This window comes from Neofelis nebulosa, chromosome 8 (genome assembly GCF_028018385.1).
Source record: "Neofelis nebulosa isolate mNeoNeb1 chromosome 8, mNeoNeb1.pri, whole genome shotgun sequence".
Classification (NCBI taxonomy): domain Eukaryota; kingdom Metazoa; phylum Chordata; class Mammalia; order Carnivora; family Felidae; genus Neofelis; species Neofelis nebulosa.
The window spans coordinates 66,082,981-66,106,543 of NC_080789.1; the positions used below are offsets into that span (position 1 = coordinate 66,082,981).

The window sequence follows — 23,563 nt, forward strand, 5'->3', positions numbered from 1 at the left end:
TTCTTTCTTCTGGGGTTCCCATTACACGTATGGCATACCTATCCCTGTAGCCTCTATGTTTTTTACTTCCTCTTCTGTATTTTCTAATCTTTTGAATTTCCATATCATTTAGTTTCTTCTAACTTATCCTGTAATTCACTGACTCTTCTCAGATACTATCAATCTGTTTTTAAAACCATACACTGAGTTCTTAGTTTCAATTACTACATTTCCCAGCTCTAAAATATGCATTACAAAATAGTTTTCCAGTTGGCTGCTGAACTTCTCCAAGTTGTCTTTATTTCCTTGAACATTTTAAGAATTTTTTTTTTAAGAACAGTTATTTTGTTTATTTTAGAAAGAGAGAGAGAGCACAAGTGGGGGAGAGGGACGGAGAGAGGGAGAGGGAGAGGGAGAGGGAGAGGGAGAGGGAGAGAGAATATCTTAAGCAGACTCCACACTAGTGTGTAGCCCAACACAGGGCTCTATCTCACCACCCTGGGATCATCACTTGAGCCAAAATCAAGGTCAGATGCTCAACCAACTGGGCCACCCAGGCTCCCCAAGAATAGTTATTTTAAATCTAGTAACTACAATATTTGGATCTCCTGTGAATTTGTTCTATTGTCTAATGTTTCTTATTCCATATTTATTGTTTCATCCTCTTATGTTCTAACTATTTTTTGTGTGTGTGTACTAAATAATCTGTTTAAAAACCTGATAGTGAAAATAATCTGTGAGGATTTCCAGAGAGGATCTGTTTGCTTTGTACCAAGGCACCCAGTTACCTCAAACCAATTTCAGATACTGAAATAATTTGAAACTAAGTTGCAATTCCTACAAAGGTGAGTCTATTTCCACTCATTTTTACTACTACAAGGACTCAGTCTCTTGGGGTCCTATGCCAGAGCAAAGGGTGGGGGGTCACAAGTCCCCGCTTACAATCCAGAAGGCCCTTAACATCAATCACTGTCCTCTTGGCTCCAGGAGTTTGTCACCATTGGCTTCTCAACTGCTCTATCCTCTTTGCATCACCCAGGTAATTGCCTGTTACTCTCCCTTCAAAATGTTTATCTTCCCTGTCTTTGGTCTAATGGATTCTTGCATGCACCAAACCAACTCTCTTGGACTAATTTTGAAAATGATACATTAGAAAAACTTGGGAAGATTTTTTTTTTTGTAGGAAGCATATAAATGAGAAGTGTAAGAAAAAACTTAAATTGATTCTAAGAATAACCTATTTTTTTAATTGCCGAGGGTAGAAAGACAAACCACATTTACTTACTTCTTTCCCACCTTATTATTAGATATTTTAGATATATTAGATATTTTACTCCTAAAAGGAAGGGAAAAAGAAATACATGGCCAATTATTTCCAGATACCTTTTGTAGAACAGTCAGCTAGAGCCTAAAATAAAATGTCCTCTTTATTGAATTTCTAAAAAGAGATGACATTAGAAAAGTATATTAAGAGTGAGTAAATGACTTTCAACAAAAAGAACTGTGTTGGGGCGCCTGGGTGGCTCAGTCAGTTAGGCATTCACCTTTGGCTCCGGTCATGATCTCACAGTTCGTGAGCTCGAGCCCTGCGTCAGACTCAGTGCTGAAAGCCTGGAGCCTGCTTCAGATTCTGTCTCTCCCTCTCTCTCTCTGCTCCTCCCCTGCTTGTACTCTCTCTCTCTCTCTCAAAAATAAACATCAAAGAAAAAAAGTTTAAAAAAAAATAAATTAAAAAAAAAGAAAAGAACTGTGGTTGAACCCAATGAACTAAAAGACCCAAAGACGTGCTTCGGTTCTGTATTAGTTTCCCATGGCTGCTATAACAAATTACCACAAACTTGGTGGCTCAAACAATGGAAATTTACTCTTTCATAGTTCTGAAGCCCACAAGTCCAAAATCAGTTTCACTGGACTGAAATCAAAGTAACGGCAAGGCCACACTCCTCTGAAGGCTCTAGAGAAGAATCTGTTCCTTGCCTTTTCCAACTGCTGGTGGGTATATAGGCATTCCTTGGCTTATGGCCATATCACTCCAATCTCTACCCTCATAGTTCTAATGCCTTCTCTTCTATCTGAAATCTCCTTCTGTCTCCCTCTTATAAGGATACTTGTGATTGCATTTAGGCCTTGCTTGGATGATCCAGGATAAGCTCTCCATCTGAAGATCTTTAATCACATCTGCCAAGTCTTGGCCATCCATACAGGTAACACCCACAGCATTTAGGATATGGGTATCTTGGGAACGGGGGAAGAAGAATTATTCAGCCTACCATAGGTTCCTAGCTCTGTAGTTAATTAACATTATAAATTACTTCCAGATATGAAATATATACGTCATGGGGATGAAAGGTATAGCACAGAGAATATAGGCAATAGTATTGTTAACAGTGTTGCAGGGTGACAGATGGTAGCTACACCTGTGGTGAGCACAGAGCTGTATAATTTCAAATCACCATGTTATACACCTAAAACTAACATAATAATGAGTGTCAACTATAATTCAATAAAAAATTTGTAATTAAAAATTTTAAGAAATAATTTATTTAAAAAAGAAAAAAATCTGAGATATTTTTAAAATTTTAACAAAATTTGTCTCTAGATAGTCTACAGTGTACCAAGGTACTGAGCCAGGTGTCAGAAAGACAAACAAGAATAAAACCCAGTTATTATCCCAACAGGCTCAGAGTCTAACAGAAGACAGGCATACAGTGAATGTTTATAGGTATAGCAGATGAAGTGGGAGGCACAAAGAATAAAGAAGTCAGTTCCGATAGTTATTATGACTTCAGGGGCACCTGGGTGGCTCAGTTGGTTGAGCGTCGGACTTCGGCTCAGGTCCTGATCTCATGGTTCGTGAGTTCAACCCCCTCATCGGATTAGCTGCTGTCAGTGCAGAACCCACTTAGAATCCTCTGTCTCTCTCTCTCTCAGAAATATGGTTTTAATTAAAAAAATAAATAAATAAAAATTCTATGACTTTATAGTTTGTAGTACTCACATTGACAGCACATATACTAAGACTGGAATGTTACAGAGAAGATTAGTGTGGCCTCCACACAAGTAAGACATGCAAATCCATGAAGTGGTCCATAAAAAAAAAATGTTAAAAATAAATAATAAAAATTTAAAGATAAAAAATAAAAGCAGTTTGTACCTCTTCTCTTTTTTCTCTTTTTTGAGTTTATTTATTTTGAGAGAGAAAGCGCACGCAGGAGGGCAGAGAGAGAGGGAGAGAATCCCAAGCAGTCTCCACACTGTGACAGCACAGAGCCCCATGTGGGGCTTGAGCCCAAAAACTATGAGATCATGACCTGAGCTAAAACCAAGAGTCAGTCGCTTAAATGACTGAGCCACGCAGGTGCCCCTGTAGATCTTCTCTTGAAAAGGAAGTCCTCACATCCATTAGGGAAGCTATTTAAAAAGCAGACAGACAGAACACAACATGTGTTGGAGAAGATGTAGGTAAACCAGAACCCTTGTGCACCGCTGATGGGAATGTAAAATGGTACATCTGCTACAGAAAACAAAATGGCAGTTCCTCCCCAAATCACAGAATTACTGTAAATCCAGCAATTCCCTTCTGGCTATATACCCAAAAGAAGTGAGATCAGGGATTTCAAAAGATATCTGTACACCCAAGTTCACAGCAGCATTATTTACAATAGTCAGAAAGTGGAAACAACCCAAGTGCCCATCTACAGATAAGTAAACAAAATATAATACATACATACAATGGAATATTATTCAGCTTTAAAAAGGAAGGAAATTCTGACACGTTACAACATGGATTAACTCTGACATTATCCTTAGTGAAATAAGCCAGTCACAAAAGGACAAATACTATTTGATTCCATTTGTATGAGTTATCAAGAGTAGTCAAATTCACAGAGACAGAAAGCAGAAAGTAGGACGGTGGTTTCCAGGGACTAGGATAAGGAGAGTAAGGAGTTATTGTTTAATGGATACAGGGTTTCAGTTTTGTGAAATGAAAAACAGTTGGGGAGGGAAGAGGAAAGAAAGAGAGAGACATTTAGGCAGTTCTGTATAAAACAAAAAGTAGTAAAGCCGGGCACCTAGGTGGCTCAGTTGGTTAAGTGTTTGACTTCGGCCCAGGTCATGATCTCATGATTTGTGGGTTCAAGCCCTGCATCAGGCTCTGTCCTGACCACTTAGAGCCTGGAGCCTGCTTTGGAGTCTGTGCCTCTGTCTCTCTCTCTGCCCCTCCCCTGTTCACGTGTGTGTACGTGCTCTCTCTCTCTCTCTCTCAAAAATAAACAAACCTTAAAAAAACTTTTTGTAAGTAGTGAAGCAATTAAGCAATATTATAGTACTGGGATAGAGAAATTAATTGTTCATGCATGATCAACTATGAAATTCAAGTCAGCTATTTTAATGTTTCAGAGGTTTAACTATCAAATGTGAAGGTGTTTTGTAGCTGAATAGTTTTACAAGTGGGAAAAGAGGAAGAGAGAGAAGCAAAGTTAAGTGTAAAATGAAGTCAACAAAAAAAGTACAATACTTGTGAATCTGCTCTTATCACTGTAACTTGATAAATACAGTTACACATGGACAGGCAAACATGATATTTAGGTCTAGAAAAATATTAGCAAATGTGACTGTTTAAAAGAGTCTAATGTACCATCCCCAGAGATAGTGATTCAAAAAAAATTTTTTTTAATTTCCAGAATGATTCTGAGATACACTCAAGTTATTATAATTGTTCAGTCTTATCCTTCTTTAGTCTCTGAAAGCTATTTAGAGAGAAAATTAGGATCATAAGTAATCTGTGGGATTCAGAACTAAACCTACTCCCAACCTTGGATTACCCCAGAGTTGGCTTTCTTTTATCTAGTGCTGGATTCAGACATCAGTCAGATGTAAAGGTAAAAACTATGCTTATTTATCTCACTATAACTTCATATTATGAACCTAACAGGTTCTCAAATATTTGCTATGGGTTCTACCCAAAAGTTCTTTTATTTAGCTCATGATTTTCAACATTTGGTTGCCCAACAAACAGTTCAAGTAATCCAAGGGTAAGGCCCACAAGAGATTTTTGGCAGAAGCATTTTTTACCTAATTAACTAGTAAGCCACATGAACTAGTAGGCCACTTAGGGTCTAAAGACCTGCCCACTGTTGCCACTATTTAATTTAGAGCTATTCAAACCATCAGGGATAAAGAACTAGTTGTTGTTTTTATTTTGTTAATCTCTAATCTTTGAGGACCAATGCTTTTATAAAACAATAAAACTGCGCTTGAGAGTGGTGTGAAGAGATTGGCAAGTCCTCTCCTGAAAACACAAGTATTAAACTGAACAGGACTGTCAACAACAACCATTTCAGGGCCCTAGAATTCAACCAAAGGCACACGGCAAATTGAGAAATTGCTAGAGCCTTAAGTAAGAACAATGAAGTCTGTATGCTTCTTGCCTAGGACTGATCCCATTCACCTATCTCCAGCTTTGTGGAGAACAATGGCTTTACCAGGGCAGGGCTGGCCATAAAAATCTGCAGTTTTACTGCCAAAGAAGGCTAACTAGAGAGGGAGGCAAAACTCCACAGCTCTGTCAAGCTCAAGTAGAGAACTCAGCTGGAAATGAATAAAAATAACTCATTGCTTTGTTAGCCTGAAGCTGGAGTCTTGGTTGAGTGAGTGGTAAATAAGTAGGATAGTTAACAGGGAAATCCTGGAAAAAAACACAGAAAAGCTAGATTAGCTCTTTACACATTCCTAGCTAAATGAGAAACTATGCACATGCACAGGGAAACCCAGGAGGCCAGTGGAAGGTAAAAGTGAAAACAAACTTAAGAACTGCCTGAACTTTGAACATCCTCCTCAACCCATATGGTTCAGTCAGCAGAGGATCAGAGCTTATGCATTTGAGATGTTTAGCAAAACCTCATTCCAAATCACTGGCTGACCAATAAACACTGCAGATGCAGGGACAACCCCTAAAAAGCAAATATAAAAAATAAAAATTAGAATTAAAAAAAAAATGTGCAGATACATTTGTGACTGTACACATGGGACAGGCAGAGAGGTAGATGCCTCAATTTATGTCCAAGCTAATTATTTTTAAAATACCCTCAAGAAGATAAAGAATCCAGAGTTAATACATTACGTTAACTATCCACTTAAAAAAAAAAAAAAAAAAAAAGCTAAGGGGCGTGTGAGTGGCTCAGTTGGTTGAGCGTCAAGCTTCAGGTCAGATCATGATCTCACAGTTTGTGAGTTCAAGCCCCATATTGGACTCTGCGCTGACACCTCAGAGCCCGGAGCCTGCTTTGCATTCTGTGTCTCCCTCTCTCTCTGCCCCTACCCCACTCACGCTGGCTAGCTCTCTCTCTCTCTCTCAAAAAAAAAAAAAAAAAAAAAAAAAAAAGTAAATGAACATTAAAAAAAAAAAAAAAAGACCAGAAGAGGGGCACCTGGGTGGACTCCATTGGTTAAGCAACCAACTTTGGCTCAGGTCATGATCTCACAGTTCGTGAGTTCAAGCCCCACATCAGGCTCTGCTGTCAGCACGGAGCCCACTTCGGACCCTCTATCCCCCGCTCTCTCTGCCCCTCTCCCACATTCTCTCTTTCTCTCTCTCTCTCTCTCAGAAATAAACATTAAAAAAAATTTTTACTCTTTAAAAGAGATTATTAAGAAAACAGAAAGACAAGACCACAGGCTGGGAGAATATATTCAAAAATCATGTACCTGATAAAGAACTTGTATCCATAATATATAACTCTTACAACACAGTAATAGTAAGACCAACAACTCAACGAAAAAGTGAGTAAGGAGTCTGAACAGACATTTCACCAGAAAGATAACACAATAGCTAATAATCACATGAAATGATAGTCAACATCATTAATCACTAAGGAAACCCAAATCAAAACCATAACGAGATACCATTCCACACCCAGTAAAATAGCTATAATAAAAAAGACTGACCATACCAAGTGTTGGCAAGGATATGGCACATCTGAAATCCATATATATTTTTGGTGGGACTGTAAATGGTATGAGCCATTTCAGAAAACAGTTTGGGCACTTTTCTTTGAAAATTACACATTTTTACTCTTAGGTACTTCTCCATGAGAAATGTAAACATATGCCTATATAAAGACTTGTGAGCAAAATGTTCAAATTTATAATTATTTATAATAGCCAAAACCAGAAATAATCCAAATGAATAATAAACGGCTGAATGGATAAACAAAATGTGATATAATCTGTGATATTGTAATATAATCGGAAATAAATATTTTTATCTTCATCCCCAGCTCATGGCTAGAGCTCCTAAAACCTTTGTAATTTCCTAGGCAATAAAGGTGCTAGGACCATCTTTTGTTCTAATATTTGGTCTTTGACTTCAACTCCTGACACAGAACTCCTAAATCCCTTGGAATTTCCTGGGTGATAGAAGCATCTTTTATTCTGTTTTTATTTTATTTTTTTTAAAGAGAATTGTTCTGGGTTTTTTACTTTTTTGTTTTTAATTTTTTATTTTTAGAAGGGGAGAGCACACATGCGACCAGGGCAGAGGGGCAGAGGGAGAATGAAAGACAGAGAGAATCCCAAGCAGGCTCCACACCTGGCTCAGAGCCCAATGCAGGGCCCAATCCCACGACCCTGGGATTATAACCTGAGCCAAAACCAAGAGTCGGACGCTCAACTGACTGAGCCATCCAGGCGCCCCAGGGACATCTTTTATTTTAATGAAGCAACTTTGGTAGGTTCCTGAATAGCTTCGGTATGGGACTGGTCACCAGAAAGATCAAACCATGATTAGAAGCTTGGAACTTTCAGCCTCACACACTTTACTCCAGGAGCGAAGCAGAGCTAGAGCTAGAGCTAGAGTTAATAATCATGCACAGGTGATAAAGCCTCCATTAAAATCCCTAAAGTATGGTGATTTCAGGAGCTTCTGGGTTGGGGAACACATCCATGTGCTGGGAGAGGGGCACACCCCAACTTCACAGGGACAGAAAAACTCCTGTGTTTGGGAACTTTCCAGGCCCCACCTACGTAGCTCTTCACCTGGCTTTTCATCTGGCTGTTCATCTGTATCTTTTATCATATCCTCTGCCATCTAATAAACCAGTGAATATAAGTGTTTCCTGGATTCTGTGAGCTACTGAACCTGAGGAGTCGTGAAAACTGCTCATTTGCAGCCAGGTTGGACCAAAGTGTGAGTAACGTGGGGACCTTCTTGCCATTGGCATCTGAAGTAAGGGAATCTTGTGGGACTGAGGCCTTAACCTGCGGGATCAAACACTAACTCCTGGTAGGTGGTACCAGAACTTAATCAAATTGTAGGACATCTGCTAGTATCAGAGAATTGGTCAGTGTGGGAAAAACACCCATCATCTGGTTACAAAAGTGTTATGAGTAGCAGACTGTAAAAGAAAAAAGTTTTTCCTTTTCATAACTTTAATATTACTTAGTAGTAAAAAGGAACAAACTACTGATATAGTCAACAACTGATGAAACTCAAAAACACTACACTAGGTAAAAGAAGGCAGACACAAAACTATATTGTATTAATTTGTTTATATGAAATCTATAGAAAAAGTAAAACTCAAGAGACAAAGTAGATCAATGTTTGCCTGGAACTGGGGTTGGGAGCAAGAACTGATTGTAAGCAGGTAATAAAGAACTTTCTGGGGTTAGAAAAATATTTTACAACAGGATTGTAGTGATAGCTGCAAAGCTGCATAAATTTACTGAAAAATAATCAAATTGCACATTTATAAAAGGTGATTTTTATGGTATTTAAATTATACCTCAATAAAACTGTTTTGATAAGGGCTTGGATGTTGCAGACTGTCAAATCACCATAAGTTTCTAGACACTCTTCATTTCTAAATATTTCTCCAATGCACAGAGAGATATCAGTCCATACTCTGAGAAGCACTGATCTAACTGATTTCTGCCAGGATGGCTAAAAGGAACAATCAATAGTTGTAAGTGAAATTGGCCTTAATTTAATTTAAGCCATTCCAAGTTTAACTCCACTAAATATTTCATTAAATAAGAAATTTACATGTATCACTGACAAAAGGAAAATGTTTTCATTCCACAATAGACCATGTTTCCATAACTCATTATAAAATGACACTTTGTGGAGCGCCTGGGTGGCTCAGTCGGTTAAGTGTCTGACTCTTGATTTCAGCTCAGGTCATGATCTCACGGTTCATGAGTTTGAGCCCTGTGTCAAACTGACAGTGCAGAGCTTGCTTGGGATTCTCTCTCTTACTCCCCCTCTGTCCCTCCCCCCACCAAGAATAAATAAACTTTAAAAAATAATAAATAAATAAAATGATTCTTTGTAAATGAGTATCACTAGAAAACAAAAACTACCATATTAGCTCTCTTTTTGATGTTTTAAAAGCTAAGTTTATAGAGTCAGTATAATTATTTGGACTAACAAAGCCCACAACAATCAAATTTTAAATATATAAATGAATACATGAAATAAAATTATATAAATATTTTGTCCTTTTTTTATTCAAATAGATTATACATACAGATTTACTTCAGAGAAAGTCCTAACAACAAATAAGCTTTCTTTTGTTCCCAACTAAGTTTTAATTCAGGCTACGTTCAATCAAAATTTGTTAGCACTTAATGCCTATGATATGGTCAAAAATCTAAATTCATTTTATAGTAATTAGATAGCAATTACAAAAAAGCAATGAATCTTTCTTACAGTTCTGGAAGAAGACAGACATGAATTAAACAAAGAGTCTAGTTTTAACAAGGTCAAAGCAATCTGCCGAAGTTAACTTTTTAAGGAAAAATTAAATGCTAAACTTTTTAGAATAAATTGTTTTATTTTAAAGTCTAGAGTCCTATTTTTACTATTGTATTTCTCATTTGTCGGAGGAAAACAGATACTCCATGTTTCCAGCATAACTAGGAAGAAAGCAAACTGAATCATGATGATTAAGAAGAAACAAACTTCGATTATAAAAACTTTTCAGTGGATAATCTCACTGCGTAAAACAGTTCAGTTTCTTTAGTAATCTAACCATTCCTTAGAACTCAGATTTCCTTTATATAGATTTACTATACAATGAAACTACAGCTTTCACAAACACAAGCAGCTCTGGTACATTCTTTTCTTAGAATTAGGTTTTTGAACTACCAGGTCAAAATTAAGTTTAAAAGCATTTCCTTCATAGGGGTGCCTGGGTGACTCAGTCAGTCGGTTAAGCATCTGACTTCGGCTTAAGTCACAATCTCACAGTTCGTAGGTTCAAGCCCCATGTCAGGCTCTGTGCTGACAGCTCAGAGCTGGAGCCTACTTCGGATTCTGTGTCTCCCTCTCTCTCTGCCCCTCCCCTGCTCTGTCTCTCAAAAATAAATAAACACATTAAAATAAATAAAACTAAAAAATAAAAGCATTTCCTTCATATTCAACACATGACACTTGAATCTATAGCTTTGTTTTGAATTAAAGAACATTAAATTTAAAATTGTGGCGCCTGGATGGCTCAGTCGGTTAAGCGTCCGACTTCAGCTCAGGTCATGATCTCACAGTTCGTGGGTTCGAGCCCCACATCGGGCTCTGTTCTGACAGCTTGGAGCCTGGAGCCTGTTTCAGATTCTGTGTCTCCCTCTCTCTCTCTCTGCCCCTCCCCTGTTCATGCTCTGTCTCTGTCTCAAAAATAAAAAATAAACAGTAAAAAAAAAAAAAAATTTTAATAAATAAATAAATTTAAAATTAAATTGAATGAGGCGGAAAAAAGCCAGGATAGCTACGGTCATTCTTTTAACAAATATATTCCAGTTATGTATAATAGTTCTAGTGCTATTGTTAAATTTGTTCCTTTGCATTTTTCCAGCTCTTCTAAAAAAGTTGAAAAAGTGATTTTATGGAGTCTCTATTGTCTTTCCCCTTCTCATAACTATTCTTGGTATTTCTTGATTCTCTGGATCTTATATTTTACTTTAGACAAGAAGCTAGAGTAATAATCCTGGAAGGAAAGCTAAAGAAGGAATCTAAAACTGGAAGCACTTACTCTTGCTTCATTTCCTGTCTCCAATGAAATAATCAACTCATCAGATATAGAATATCCTGCAGTAAGTTATCTCCCACCATGCCCCCTAACATGTGTTCACACTCCAGAGAGTGCATTTTCTAGACGCAGTTGGCTTTCCGGCAAATATATCCCAATTTAATATAAAAGTAGAAAAGCAATTGTTATATGAGTTAATTCCCAAACTAGTAACACACAAAACTATACTCTAATATCTACAAATACTTAAAGAGACAACAGATAAAGTTGTGAATGTTGTATACTCTTCTAAAATTAACTGCAGTCAAGACAAGGAGATAAGTTATACCTATCAGTAGTATTGCACTGGGTGAGGGAAAATATGACCATTCAAAACACATTAAGAGAACCTTTTAAAAATATATATACCATTATTTCATAACTATGCTTTTAACAATTTATGCCCACATGTAATCTTACCCTTCTGGTTTTGTTTCCTAGACATTGTGATTTCTTTGATCTCAAAAAATACAGATGAAAAATATTCTTTTGCCTTGTCTGGGTTCTGACTGTAGTTATCTCTGATTTTAAAGTAGGCAATGGAAGTCTGTAGTTGGAGATGATAAATACTAAATCCTGGTTATCTGAAATTCTGCTCACTAGCTGTTGATCTCCTTTCCTTCTCTTCTATCAACGTGTCAGGAAATATCATCGCAGACATTCATGTCTCTTTTTCCAGGGAGATTCTGGAGGGAAAACACACAAACACATTCACTGTTACAGTAACAGCCATCTGTACAAAATTTCTAACCGATATCCATAGAATTTAGTTTGTATTTTTTCTAAAGAAAACTGGCTATTAAAAGTACTCTAGGAGCGCCTAGGTGGCTCAGTTGGTAAAGCATCTGACTCTTGGTTTCAGCTCAGTTCATGATCTCACAGTTCATGAGTTCAAGCCCCGCGTCAGGCTCTGTGCTGAAATCGTGGAGCCTGCTTGGGATTCTGTCTCCCTCTCACTTTACCCTTAACCCTGCTCACTTTCTACTCATTCTCTCAAAAATAAACATTAAAAAAAAAAAAAAAAAAAAAAGAATAGTACTCTAGAAAGAATGCAGCCATAAAAGGCAATATTTTAGTCTGTGAGAAACTTTAATCTTGGAGAAAGAGATAAACCAAAAAACAGACTCTTAACTATAGAAAACAAACTGATGGTTACCAGAGGGGAGGTGGGCATGGATAGGTGAAATAGGGGATGGGGATTAAGGAGCGCACTTGTCATGAGCACTGGATGATGTATAGAATTGTTGAATCACTATATTGTACACCTTAAACTAATACAACACTGTATGTTAACTATACTGGAATTAAAGAAAAAGAAACTTTAATCTTAGAATCAGAACATCTCCTTAGTTCAGGAAAAAAAGTTGTCTTACTCTTATCTTTTGTATCTATCTCAAAAATCTTACCCTCATCTCTGCTTCACAAACTAAAATATTATCTCTTGTCACTCCCTAAGACCTTTCTTATCACCTGCTCTTCCTGCCCAAGTCAAGGATCTTTTTCTGCCTCTAGGATTTCCTCTATCTAACTTCTCTTCAGGCATCCCAGCTCAAATACAGCTGCAAGAAAACTGGGGAAGGGGGTGGGTGAATGGGGAAAGAACAAAGCAATTTTAATTAAAACCGAAACATCAAAATTTGGATTATCCCATAGTGCAAGAAGCTTCTATAAGTTGTAAAGATACAAAATGCTATTTTCTTCTGTATTACTTAACTTTAAAAAATACATGCCTAAGATTTCGGAGTAAAGAAAGCATGATGAGGATCAAAGAACTCTTACACCAAGACACATGATAGGAAAAACATTTTACATAATGCAACCCAAGAAGGAAATGAGAGCAACCCTCTGTGAAATACTCTCCAATGTGGAAGGAGGAGAAGGAAGGAATAAGTAGACAGCTGTGGTAAAGTTTTAAAAAATCCACCAAAAGTAAGAACCTCTGTGGACACAGAGAACAGATTAGTGGTTACCTGCGGCAGAGGGGGTGGGAAAATGTGTGAAGGGGGTCAAAAGGTACAAATTTCTAGTTAAAAGATGAATAAGTCACAGGGAAGTAACATACAGCAAGATGACTAGTTCATACCATATTCCATATTTGAAAGTAGCTAGGAGAGTGGATCTTGAAAGTTCTTATCACAAGAAGAAAATTTTCGTACAGTGACAGATATTAACTGGACTAATTGTGGTGATCAATTTGCAATATATATAAATACTGTGTTATTAGACTGTACACCTACAACTAGTATGTCATGTCACTTACATCCCAAGAGTAAGATTCTCTACAAACCACTATAGGACTTGAGGAAAGATAGGGTGAACCTCAGGAGCTTCCTATCTTTCAGAGAATTGAGTCAAATTGGGAGAATCAGTCAAAGCCTGTGAAAGTACATGGAATTTACCACTGGATAGAGTGGGCCTGAGAGAAAACATTTTATGAGATTTTAGAAGAAAGAAGAGAATTTAGATCTACTGCAAAGGATTAAACTCTTCAATGGCAAGCTCTTCTTTACCCTCATGTCCTCAGCCTAAAGAAAAGAGGATGAAAGCAAAAGTCAACAACTAACTGTAGCTGATGAGCAGGGTTTGGTGGGGATAGGTCCCAAATAAGGTGGGAAACATATCAAAGATATTTTCATCCGTACTCTGTAATTACAAACGAAAATTGTGAACACAGCTGTCCACATAAAACATAAAGAAGATAAAAAAAAAAAACCATAGTAACTATAAAATCTATAACAAAAGAGATAACAAGAGAGAGGAAATTACCATGCAGCAGAGGAAGAAACAAATCAGGGAAACAATATAACCCCCCAAAACCAAAAGCGGATTCTCCCTTGAATACTAAGTTGAATACTTCAAGAAATGGGATTCAATAAAATAAGAGCTAGAAAATAAATGATAAAAATAGAATGAGGGGTGCCTGGGTGGCTCAGTCGGTTAAGTGTCCGACTTCGGCTCAGGTCATGATTTCACCGTTCATGGGTTCGAGCCCCACATCAGGCTCTGTGCTGACGGGTCAGTCTGGAGCCTGCTTTGGATTCTGTGTCTCGCTGTCTCTCTGCCCCTCCCCTGCTCATGCTCTATCTCTCAAAAATAAATAAACATTGAAAAAAAATTAAAAAAAAAAAAGAATGAAAGAAAGTAGATTGCAAAACTAAAGAAAAACTAAAAATCAAAACAACACCATTATAGATCCAATAAAAAGTCAGAAACAGCAAGAAACAGAATAGTACAGATGAAAATCGGGGCGCCTGGCTGGTTTAGTCACAAGAACATGTGACTCCTGATCTCAGGGTCATGAGTTTGAGCCCCATGTTGGCTACAGGGATTCCTTAAATAAAACTTTCAAAAGTACAGATGAAAATAGAAAAAATGGAATGGAGCAAAGCCTTAAGAAGAAAAAAGAGATTGCAACTAGAAAATAATGTTAGAGGGGCTCCTGGGTGGCTTAGTTGGTTAAGCATCTGACTTCAGCTCAGGCAGGTCATGATCTCATGGTTCACGAGTTTGAGCCCTGTGTCGGGCTCTCTGCTGACAGTTCAGAGCCTGGAGCCTGCTTCAGATTTTGTGTCTTCCTCTCTCTCTGACCCTCCTCCACTCATGCTCTGTCTCTGTCTCTGTCTCTCTCTCTCAAAAATAAATAAATATTTAAAAATTTAAAAAAAAAAAAAAAAGAATATTAGAGCACTAAAATGACCCAATCTAAGGATACTTAGGATCAATACAGGGACTCAGAAAATAAAGAACTCAATAAAGGAAACAAAAAAGCATTTACAGATAATATGCAAGAAAATTCCACTGAAATAAGGGATCTGAATCTGTTCACTCTCTACCTCCAATCTACCAGAAGAAATCCCATCTTTTCTACCTTTAAAATACATCACAATTGGAGCACCTGTGTGCTCAGTCAGTTAACATCCGACTCTTGATTTCGGCTCAAGTCATGACCTCATGGTTTGTGAGTTCAAGCCCCACGTTGGACTCTGTGCTGATAGCATGGAGCCTGCTTGGGATTCTCTCTCTCTTCCTTTCTCTCTGCCCCTCCCCTGATCAGGCTCTCTCTCTCTCTCTCTCAAATAGTTAAATTTAAAAATAAAATACACCAGAATTGAACCATTTCTCACTACCTCTCCTGCTATAGCCTCATCTAAGCCACAATCATTTCTCCCCTACATTGCTATCATCAGGACTGTAACAGTCTCTTAACTGGCATCCCGAGTCTTCTATCATGCCACTCTCCAGCTTCCATTTCACTTTAGCTGCTTTTAAAATTTAAGACAAACTGTGTCTCAAATCTGCTGCTCAAAGCCCTCCAGCTGCTCCCCATTTCATTCAAAGTAAAAATCAGAGTCCTTAAAGGACTAAAAGTGAGTAGCCTAAAAGGTCTTATCTGCTCTAGTACCCTGTCCCAATCCTCTCTTTATCTCTCTGACATAATTTCCTACTATTCTCTCCCTCCAGTACTCCATTCTAGCCATACTGGCCTCTTTGTTGCCCCTTTTATATCCTAGATATGTTCTCACCTTCAGGCCCTTGAGGTTCTCCCTGTGTAAGGAATGTTCATCCCTAGATACTTATCTACATGAAATAGTTCCTCACCTCCTTCAGATCTTTTCTCAAATGCTACCTTCTCTGTGGTTATTCATGAAAACCTACTGAACTTGGGGTAAGAAAAGCGAGAGTCCATGGCATTACTGCCTAAGGCTGTTCCCATTACCCCCACATCAGTGGGAAAAGTAGTTCTACCAAGGTGGGGAAAGCCATAAAAACTAGCAGCTTCACTCACAGAGAGGGCTGACTCGATTTGAGTCAAAGCACAGAACTCCACGCCCATCAGCATTGTCAGTAACAATGTGTATTCTTGGTGGCAAAGGGCCGAAGGATGCTGTCTTGGTTGGTACAAGCAATGGGCCAGCAGACTAGACAGAATTTAAAAGGGAAATCTGGAAACAAGACTATAAAGGATAAGTGCTCACATAGACACACTAGAGAGACTAGAGAGGACCCACTAGGAGCCTGTAAACACAGGAAGAAGAAACAGGAGAGGGCTCAGTGGAAAGTAAAAGTCTGAGCAGATTTTAAAAGGAGCTCCCCAACACACACAAAGATCTACTGGCACAGAGTGGAAGCCCTACTAGCTCACATGTGTTTAGCACAATCTTTGACAAATGGTTAACTGACCACTAAGCCATATGGATATAGGTGTGATTCCAGGAAAACACTCTTAAAAAAATAAAAACAAAACAAAACAAAAACAACCCGAGCAGATATTACCAGCCACACACTGGGAAGAAACATTCCACAGATTTAGTCCTGACGATAAAACAAAAAAAACTCTCAAAGGAAAAAACAAACCAGAATCCAAAGTTGCTATAATATATTATGTAAAATGTCTAGTTTCAACAAAAATTTATGAGACATGTAAAGATGCAGGAAAGTATGACCCAAACTGAAGAGGGAAATAAAACCCCTCATGGAACTGAAAATGTCCCTAAGTAGGACCAAATGCAAACTAAACAAAATCTTCCAACTACTTTAAAGGACTAAGAAAAATATGAAGACAATGTCCCAAACAAACAGGAAATGTCAATAAAAAGATTGAATCATAAAAAAGAGACAAACAGAAACTCTAGAGATGAACACTGGAGTATAAGGGGGGAAAAAATCAGAAAACTTGATATCTAATCTGAAAAGAAAAGAATAAAGAAAATCAAAGCCCAGAGACCTATGGAACAACATCAAGTATAATATACACAACTCAGGAGTTCCAGAATTGGAGAGAAAGGACAGAAATAAGGACCAAAAACAATGCAAACTGATATATTTTTAAAAATTAGTCTATAGACTCAAGAAGCTCAATGAACTACAACTACAATAAACACAGAGTTCCATACCTAGATATATAGTAAAACTGATGAAAGCCCAAAACAGAAAATCTTGAAAGAAGCAAGAAAAAACAAACTCATCATTTACCAGGAAACAACAATATAACTGGTTGCTGATTTCTCATCAGAAACAAGGAAAGTCAGAAGACAGTGAGTGAAATGACATTTTCAAAATGCTGAAAGAAAAAACTGTCAAGCAATAATTCTATATCTAGCAAAACCATCTTTTAAAAGTAAAGGTGGGCAATCAAGAAGAATGAAATCTTGCCATTTACAACAACGTGCATGGAACTAGAGTGTATTTATTATGCTAAAGCAAAATAAGTCAGAGAAAGACAAATCATATGATTTCACTCATATAGGGAATTTAAGAAACAAAATAGATAAATATAGGGGAAGGGAAGCAAAAATTAGATAAAAACAGAGAGGAGACAAACCATAAGAGACGCCTAAATACAAAGAACAAACTGAGTGTTGCTGGCGAGGTGTTGGGTGGGGGGATGGGCTAAATGGGTGATGGGCATTAAGAATGACACTTGTTGAGATGAGCACTGGGTGTTACATGTAAGTGATGAATCACTAAATTCTATTCCTGAAGTCATTATTACACTATATGTTAACTTGGATTTTAAATAAATAAATAAATAAATAAATAAATAAATAAATAAATAAATAAATAAATAAATAAAAATAAAGTGAAGGTGGGAAGGGGTGCCTTGGGTGGCTCAGTCAGTTAAGTCAGGTCATGACCTGACCATGACTTCAGGTCAGGTCATGATCTCACAGTTTGTGGGTTCGAGCCCTGAGTAGGGCTCTGAGCTGATAGCTCAGAGCCTGGACCTGCCTCTCTCTGCCCCTCCCCAACTTGTGTGCATGTTTACACCCTCTCCCTCTCTCTCAAAAGTAAATAAACATTTTTTAAAAATAAAATAAAAGTGAAGCAAATGAGCACAAGAACAGGCAAAAACTATCTGGTGATAGCAATCAGAATAATGGTTACTTCTGGAGGGAGGGTGTCCCTTTGAGAACAAACATGAGGGAACTTTCTGAGAGGGCAAATGTTCTAGATCTTGATCCAGGTTGTCTTCACATGGGTGCATACATATGTAAAAATTCATTGAGCTTTATTTACTCTTAAGATTTGTGTATTTTACCATACATGAAACTCAAGAATCTAAAATTTCTCGGGGCGCCTGGGTGGCGCAGTCGGTTAAGCGTCCGACTTCAGCCAGGTCACGATCTCGCGGTCCGTGAGTTCGAGCCCCGCGTCAGGCTCTGGGCTGATGGCTCGGAGCCTGGAGCCTGTTTCCGATTCTGTGTCTCCCTCTTTCTCTGCCCCTCCCCCATTCATGCTCTGTCTCTCTCTGTCCCAAAAATAAATAAAAAAACGTTGAAAAAAAAAAAAATTTATAAAAAAAAAAAAAAAAGAATCTAAAATTTCTCTTCTATAAAAACTAGAAGAAAAAAGCCGAAGAAAAAACTGACTGAGCCACCCAGGCGCCCTGGAATACCATATTATATTAATTAAAGTTTGAAATGTGGAGAAACTAGTAAAGAAAATTTTTAAATATTAAATCTGGATGTTTATATTAATTTGCTACTTCTTATCAGATAGTAAAGCAAATTCAAAATGGTCAGTCTTGGGGAGCTTGGGTGGCTCAGTCGGTTAAGCGACTGATTTTGGCTCAGGTCATGAATCTCGCTGGTCGTGAGTTCAAGCCCCGTGTCAGGCTCTGTGCTAACAGCTCAGAGCCTGGAGCCTGCTTCAGATTATGTGTCTCCCTCTCTCTCTGTTCCTCCCCCGCTCACATTCTGTCTCTCTCTCTCTCTCTCTCTCTCAAAAATAAACATTAAAAAAAATTCAAAATGGTCAGTCTTGGATTAGTTATCTTTGTGAGCTATAGCTTAAAGCTAAGAAAAGCAATGAACCAGATTTCATATTCAGTTAGCTTTGATCTTAAAGAAGTACATTGTCACGGACCACACCCCTAGTACCAGCTACATAAGCATATACTACTGGTTTGTAGGCATTCTGTACAGTTCAGTGACTTCTCGAGGTGGAGACGAAGGACGAGAATGGACATGTACAGTTTTAGAACCTATTACTTTGACTTATTGTTAATTGTTATATTTATTTTTCATTTCAAAGCACAACAAAAGAGGGCATAAGGTTTTCATATTTATCAGACTGGGAACATGGGTTAAAAAAAAGAGATGAGAAAAAGAAAAAGAAAGTACCATAGAGGTTACCAAAAACTAAGGGGAAGAAGAAAAAGAAGAGTTATTGTTTAATGGGTACAAAGTTTTTATAAGGCATGATGAAATGGTTTGCGGATAGTGGTGATAGTTACACAACACTGTAAATGAATTTAATGCCACTGACTTGCACACTTATGAGTGGTTAAAATATTTCTAATTTTAGAGATAGACTTTAAACAGCCAAAACATCTTGAAAAAGAAAAACAATAACTTCCTGACTTCAAAACATATTACAAAGCTAAGGTATTCAAAACAGTAGTAATGGGGGGGGGGGGGGGCGCTCCTGGGTGGCTTAGTCAGTTAAGCATCCGTCTCTTGATTTTGGCTCAGGTCATCATCTCATGGTTCATGAGTTCCAGCCCCAAGTCAGGCTCTGCACTGGTAGTGTGGAACTTGCTTAGGGTTCTCTCTCTCCCTCCCTCTCTCAAAATAAATAAATAAAACATTTTTTAAAAGTAGCATTGGCAAAAAGACACTTAGACCAAAGGAACTGAATAGAAAGCCCAGAAATAAACTCTCTTATATATGGTCAAATGATTTGTAACAAGGTACTAAAATCATTCACTGGGGAAAGGACACCCTCTTCAACAAATAGTGATGGGAAAACTGGATATCTGCATACAAAAGAGTGAAACTGAGCCCTTACTATACACCATATTAACAAAAATTAACTCAGATGCATTAAAGAGTTAAACATAAGACCTCAACTCCTGGAAGAAAAAAAAACACAGAGGAGGGGCACCTGGGTGGCTCAGTCGGTTGAGGATCCAACTTCAGCTCAGGTCATGTTCTCACAGCTCATGAGTTTGAGCCCTGCGTTGGTCTCTGTGCTGACAGCTCAGAGCCTGGAGCCTGCTTCAGATTCTCTTTCTCTCTCTCTCTCTCCTTCTCTCTCTCTCTCTCTCTCTGCCCCTCCCCTGCTTGCACTCTGTCTCTCAAAAATAAAAAAACATTAGAAAAAATTTTTTAAAAAAACAGAGGAAAAACTTCATGATATTGGATTTGGCAATGATTTTCTGTATATGATATCCAAAGCGTGCGCGCGCGCGCACACACACACACAAGCAAAAACAGACAAATGGAACTACATCAAACTTAAAAACTGTATGTCAAAGTAAATAATCAACAGAGTTAAAAGGCAACCTAAGGAATGGGAGAAAATATTTGCAAATCATATATTTGATAAGCAGTTAATATCCAGAATTTTTTTAAGATTTATTTTATTTTTAGAGAAAAAGCACATGCACACACCATGGGAGCGAGGGGCAGAAGGAGAGAAAGAATCTACAGCAGGCTCCATGCTCAGCACAGAGCCCAACGTGGGGCTTGATCCCATGACCGTGTGATCATGACCTGAGCTGAAATCAAGAGTCAAATGTTCAACTAAGGTGCCCACAGGATATATTTTAAAAACTCCTACAACAAGAACAAAAACAAGTAACCCAATTTAAAAATGGGCAAAGGATTTGAACAGACATTTCTCCAAAGAATAAACAAATGGCCAACAAGGATATGAAAAGATACTTAACATCACTCATCATTAGAGAAATACAAATCAAAACCACAATATCATCTCACACCAGTAGAATGGCTGCTACCAAAACAAATAAAACAAAACAAACGAGAAAATCAGTGTTGGCAAAGATGTGCAGAAACTGGAACACTTGTTCACTATTGGTGTGAATGTAAAATGGTGCAGTCACTATAGAAACAGAATGGAGGTTCCTCAAAAAATTAAAAACAGAGACGCCTGGGTGGCTCAATTGATTAAGTGTCCAACTTTGGGTCAGGTCATGATCTCACAGTTCGTGGGTTCGACCCCCACATCAGGCTCTGTGCTGATGGCTCAGAGCCTGGAGACTGCTTCAGATTCTGTGTATCCCGCTCTCTCTCCTCAGCCCCTCCCCAGCTCATGCTCTATCTCTCTCTCTCTCTCAAAAATGAGTAAACAGGGGCGCCTGGGTGGCGCAGTCGGTTAAGCGTCCGACTTCAGCCAGGTCACGATCTCGCGGTCCGTGAGTTCGAGCCCCGCGTCAGGCTCTGGGCTGATGGCTCGGAGCCTGGAGCCTGCTTCCGATTCTGTGTCTCCCTCTCTCTCTGCCCCTCCCCCGTTCATGCTCTGTCTCTCTCTGTCCCAAAAATAAATAAAAAACGTTGGAAAAAAAAATTAAAAAAAAAAAATGAGTAAACATTTTTTTTAAAGTTTTTTAATTAAAAAAAATTAAAAACAACTATCATTATTATCCAGCAATCCCACCTCTGGGTATACATCCAAAAGGACCGAAAGCAGGGTATCAAAGAGATATTTGCACACCCATGTTCATTACAGCACTATTCAGAACAGCCAAGAGGTGGAAGCAATCCAAATGTCCATCAATGGATGAATAAACAAAATGTGGCATATGCACACAATGCATTATTACTCAGCCTTTAAAGAGAAGGAAATCCTGTCATATGCCACAACATGGATGACTGAGGACATTATGCTAAATGTCAGTCACAAAAAAAGACAAATATTGTATGATTCCACTTATACAAGGTATCTAAAGTAGTCAAATTCATAGAAACAGAAAACAGAATGGTGGTTGCCAAGGGAAAGAAAGACAGGCAAATGAGATATTGTTGTTTAGTAGGTATAGTTTCAGTTTTGCAAAATGAAAAATTTCTGGAGATATGTTGTACAACTATGAAAGTACACTTAATAGTACTATTCTGTATATTTAAAAATGGTGAAGGGGCGCCTGGGTGGCTCAATCGGTTTAGTGTCTGACTGGCTCAGGTCATGATCTCATGGTTTGTGGGTTCGAGTCCTACATCAGGCTCTGTGCTGACAGTTGAGAGCCTGGAGATTGCTTCAGATTCTGTGTCTGTCTGTCTGTCTGTCTCTTTCTCTCTCTGCCCCTCCCCTGCTTGTGCTCTGTCTCTCTCTCTCTCTCTCTCTCAAAAATAAATAAATGTTAAAATTTTTTTAAATTTTTTAAAAATTTAGAAATAAAAAAATAAAGTTGTAAAAATGGTTAAGATGGGGGCACCTGGGTGGCTCAGTTGGTTAAGCGTCCGACTGTGGCTTAAGCCATGATCTTGCAGTTCATGAGTTCAAGCCCTGCGTTGGGCTTTATGCTGACGGCTCAGAGCCTAGAGCCTGCTTCAGATTCTGTGTCTTCCTCTCTCTCTGCCTCTCCCCCACTCATACTCTGTCTCTCTCTCTCTCTCAAAAATAAACAAACATTAAAAATAATAATAACTAAAAATGGTTAAGATAGTTAAATTTTAGGGGTGCCTGGGTGGCTCAGTCGGTTGGGCCTCCAACTCTTGATCTTGGCTCAGGTCATGATCTCATGGTTGGTGGGATCAAGCCCAACACTGGGTTCGGCATTGACAGCACAGAGCCTGCTTGGGATTCTCTCCCTTTCTGCCCCTCCCCACCTTGTGTGTGTGTGTGTGTGTGTGTGCGTGTGCTCTCTCTCTCAAATAAATAAACTTAAAGAAAAGATGGTAAATTCTATATTATTTCTTTATAATCAAAAATAAAATTATTTTTCAAAAATTTCAGAAATATAGTGATTTGGAAAAAGACAGATGAGAAATGTTAAACATGGTGGCTTAGCATAATTGATCACCACTAGTGGAAAACCAAACCAAAGTACATGCTCTACTAATGAGATGGAGTATATCATTAATACAGCAGTGTAGCAGTGGGTAAGTGAAGTCTCTAAAGCCAGACTGCCTGGGTTTCTAACCTAGCTCCACCACTTCCTAGCTGAATGACTTCAAGCAAGCTACTTACTTTCTTTATGTCTCACTTTCTTCATCTGTAAGATGCAAATAATGCTAGCATCTTCCTCACAGGGCTGTTATATGATGTAAATGAGTTCACACAGATGTAGCACTAAAACAATGCCTAATACTTAACTGAAAACCACTCAATAAACATTGGCGGATATTCACTGCAAAAAAAGATGTGTCCCCTAAAACTAAAAGGTTCCACGAATCATGGCTTATACAAGTTACTTAACAAGCAAGTGGGAACTTTACTAATATCATGGGTTACTAGCACCAGGTCATAATTACAGGTATAGCCAGAGCCTCAGAATGGTAACTCCATTAAATTTGGATGATGTGCAATTAGGAAACTGGAATGATCTGAAGCATTCTAAAGATAGAGTGGGTATAATTTTCAAGTCTTGGGGTACATAACTTCTCACACTGGCAAGCATCACAAGGACTAACAAAGGATTAACTGGACTATACATGAAGGTATTTATATAGTTAGTTGGAGCCTGCTTCCGATTCTGTGTCTCCCTCTCTCTGCCCCTCCCCCGTTCATGCTCTGTCTCTCTCTGTCCCAAAAATAAATAAAAACGTTGAAAAAAAAAAAAA

The 23,563-nt window shown here is 38.2% G+C and overlaps 1 protein-coding gene, 1 long non-coding RNA gene and 1 other non-coding gene across 4 annotated transcripts in view; 2 read left to right on the forward strand and 1 right to left on the reverse strand.

Moving 5' to 3' along the window:
• SPATS2 (spermatogenesis associated serine rich 2) overlaps positions 1-23,563 on the reverse strand; it is a 151,218-nt gene that overhangs the window by 65,768 nt on the left and 61,887 nt on the right. For both annotated transcript variants that reach the window (XM_058742895.1, XM_058742896.1), the window contains one exon: positions 11,460-11,725. In XM_058742895.1, the coding sequence (XP_058598878.1) occupies positions 11,460-11,484 (25 nt within the window). In that variant the 5' untranslated portion in view covers positions 11,485-11,725. The remainder of the gene's footprint in view (positions 1-11,459; positions 11,726-23,563) is intronic.
• Positions 2,102-23,563, forward strand: part of LOC131519642 (uncharacterized) — a 45,074-nt gene continuing 23,612 nt past the window's right edge. Inside the window, exon 1 of the long non-coding RNA XR_009265730.1 lies at positions 2,102-2,183. This is a non-coding gene — a long non-coding RNA (uncharacterized LOC131519642). The remainder of the gene's footprint in view (positions 2,184-23,563) is intronic.
• Positions 2,970-3,076, forward strand: LOC131484173 (U6 spliceosomal RNA). Its single transcript, XR_009248079.1, has one exon. It is a non-coding gene; the product is annotated as a U6 spliceosomal RNA (small nuclear RNA).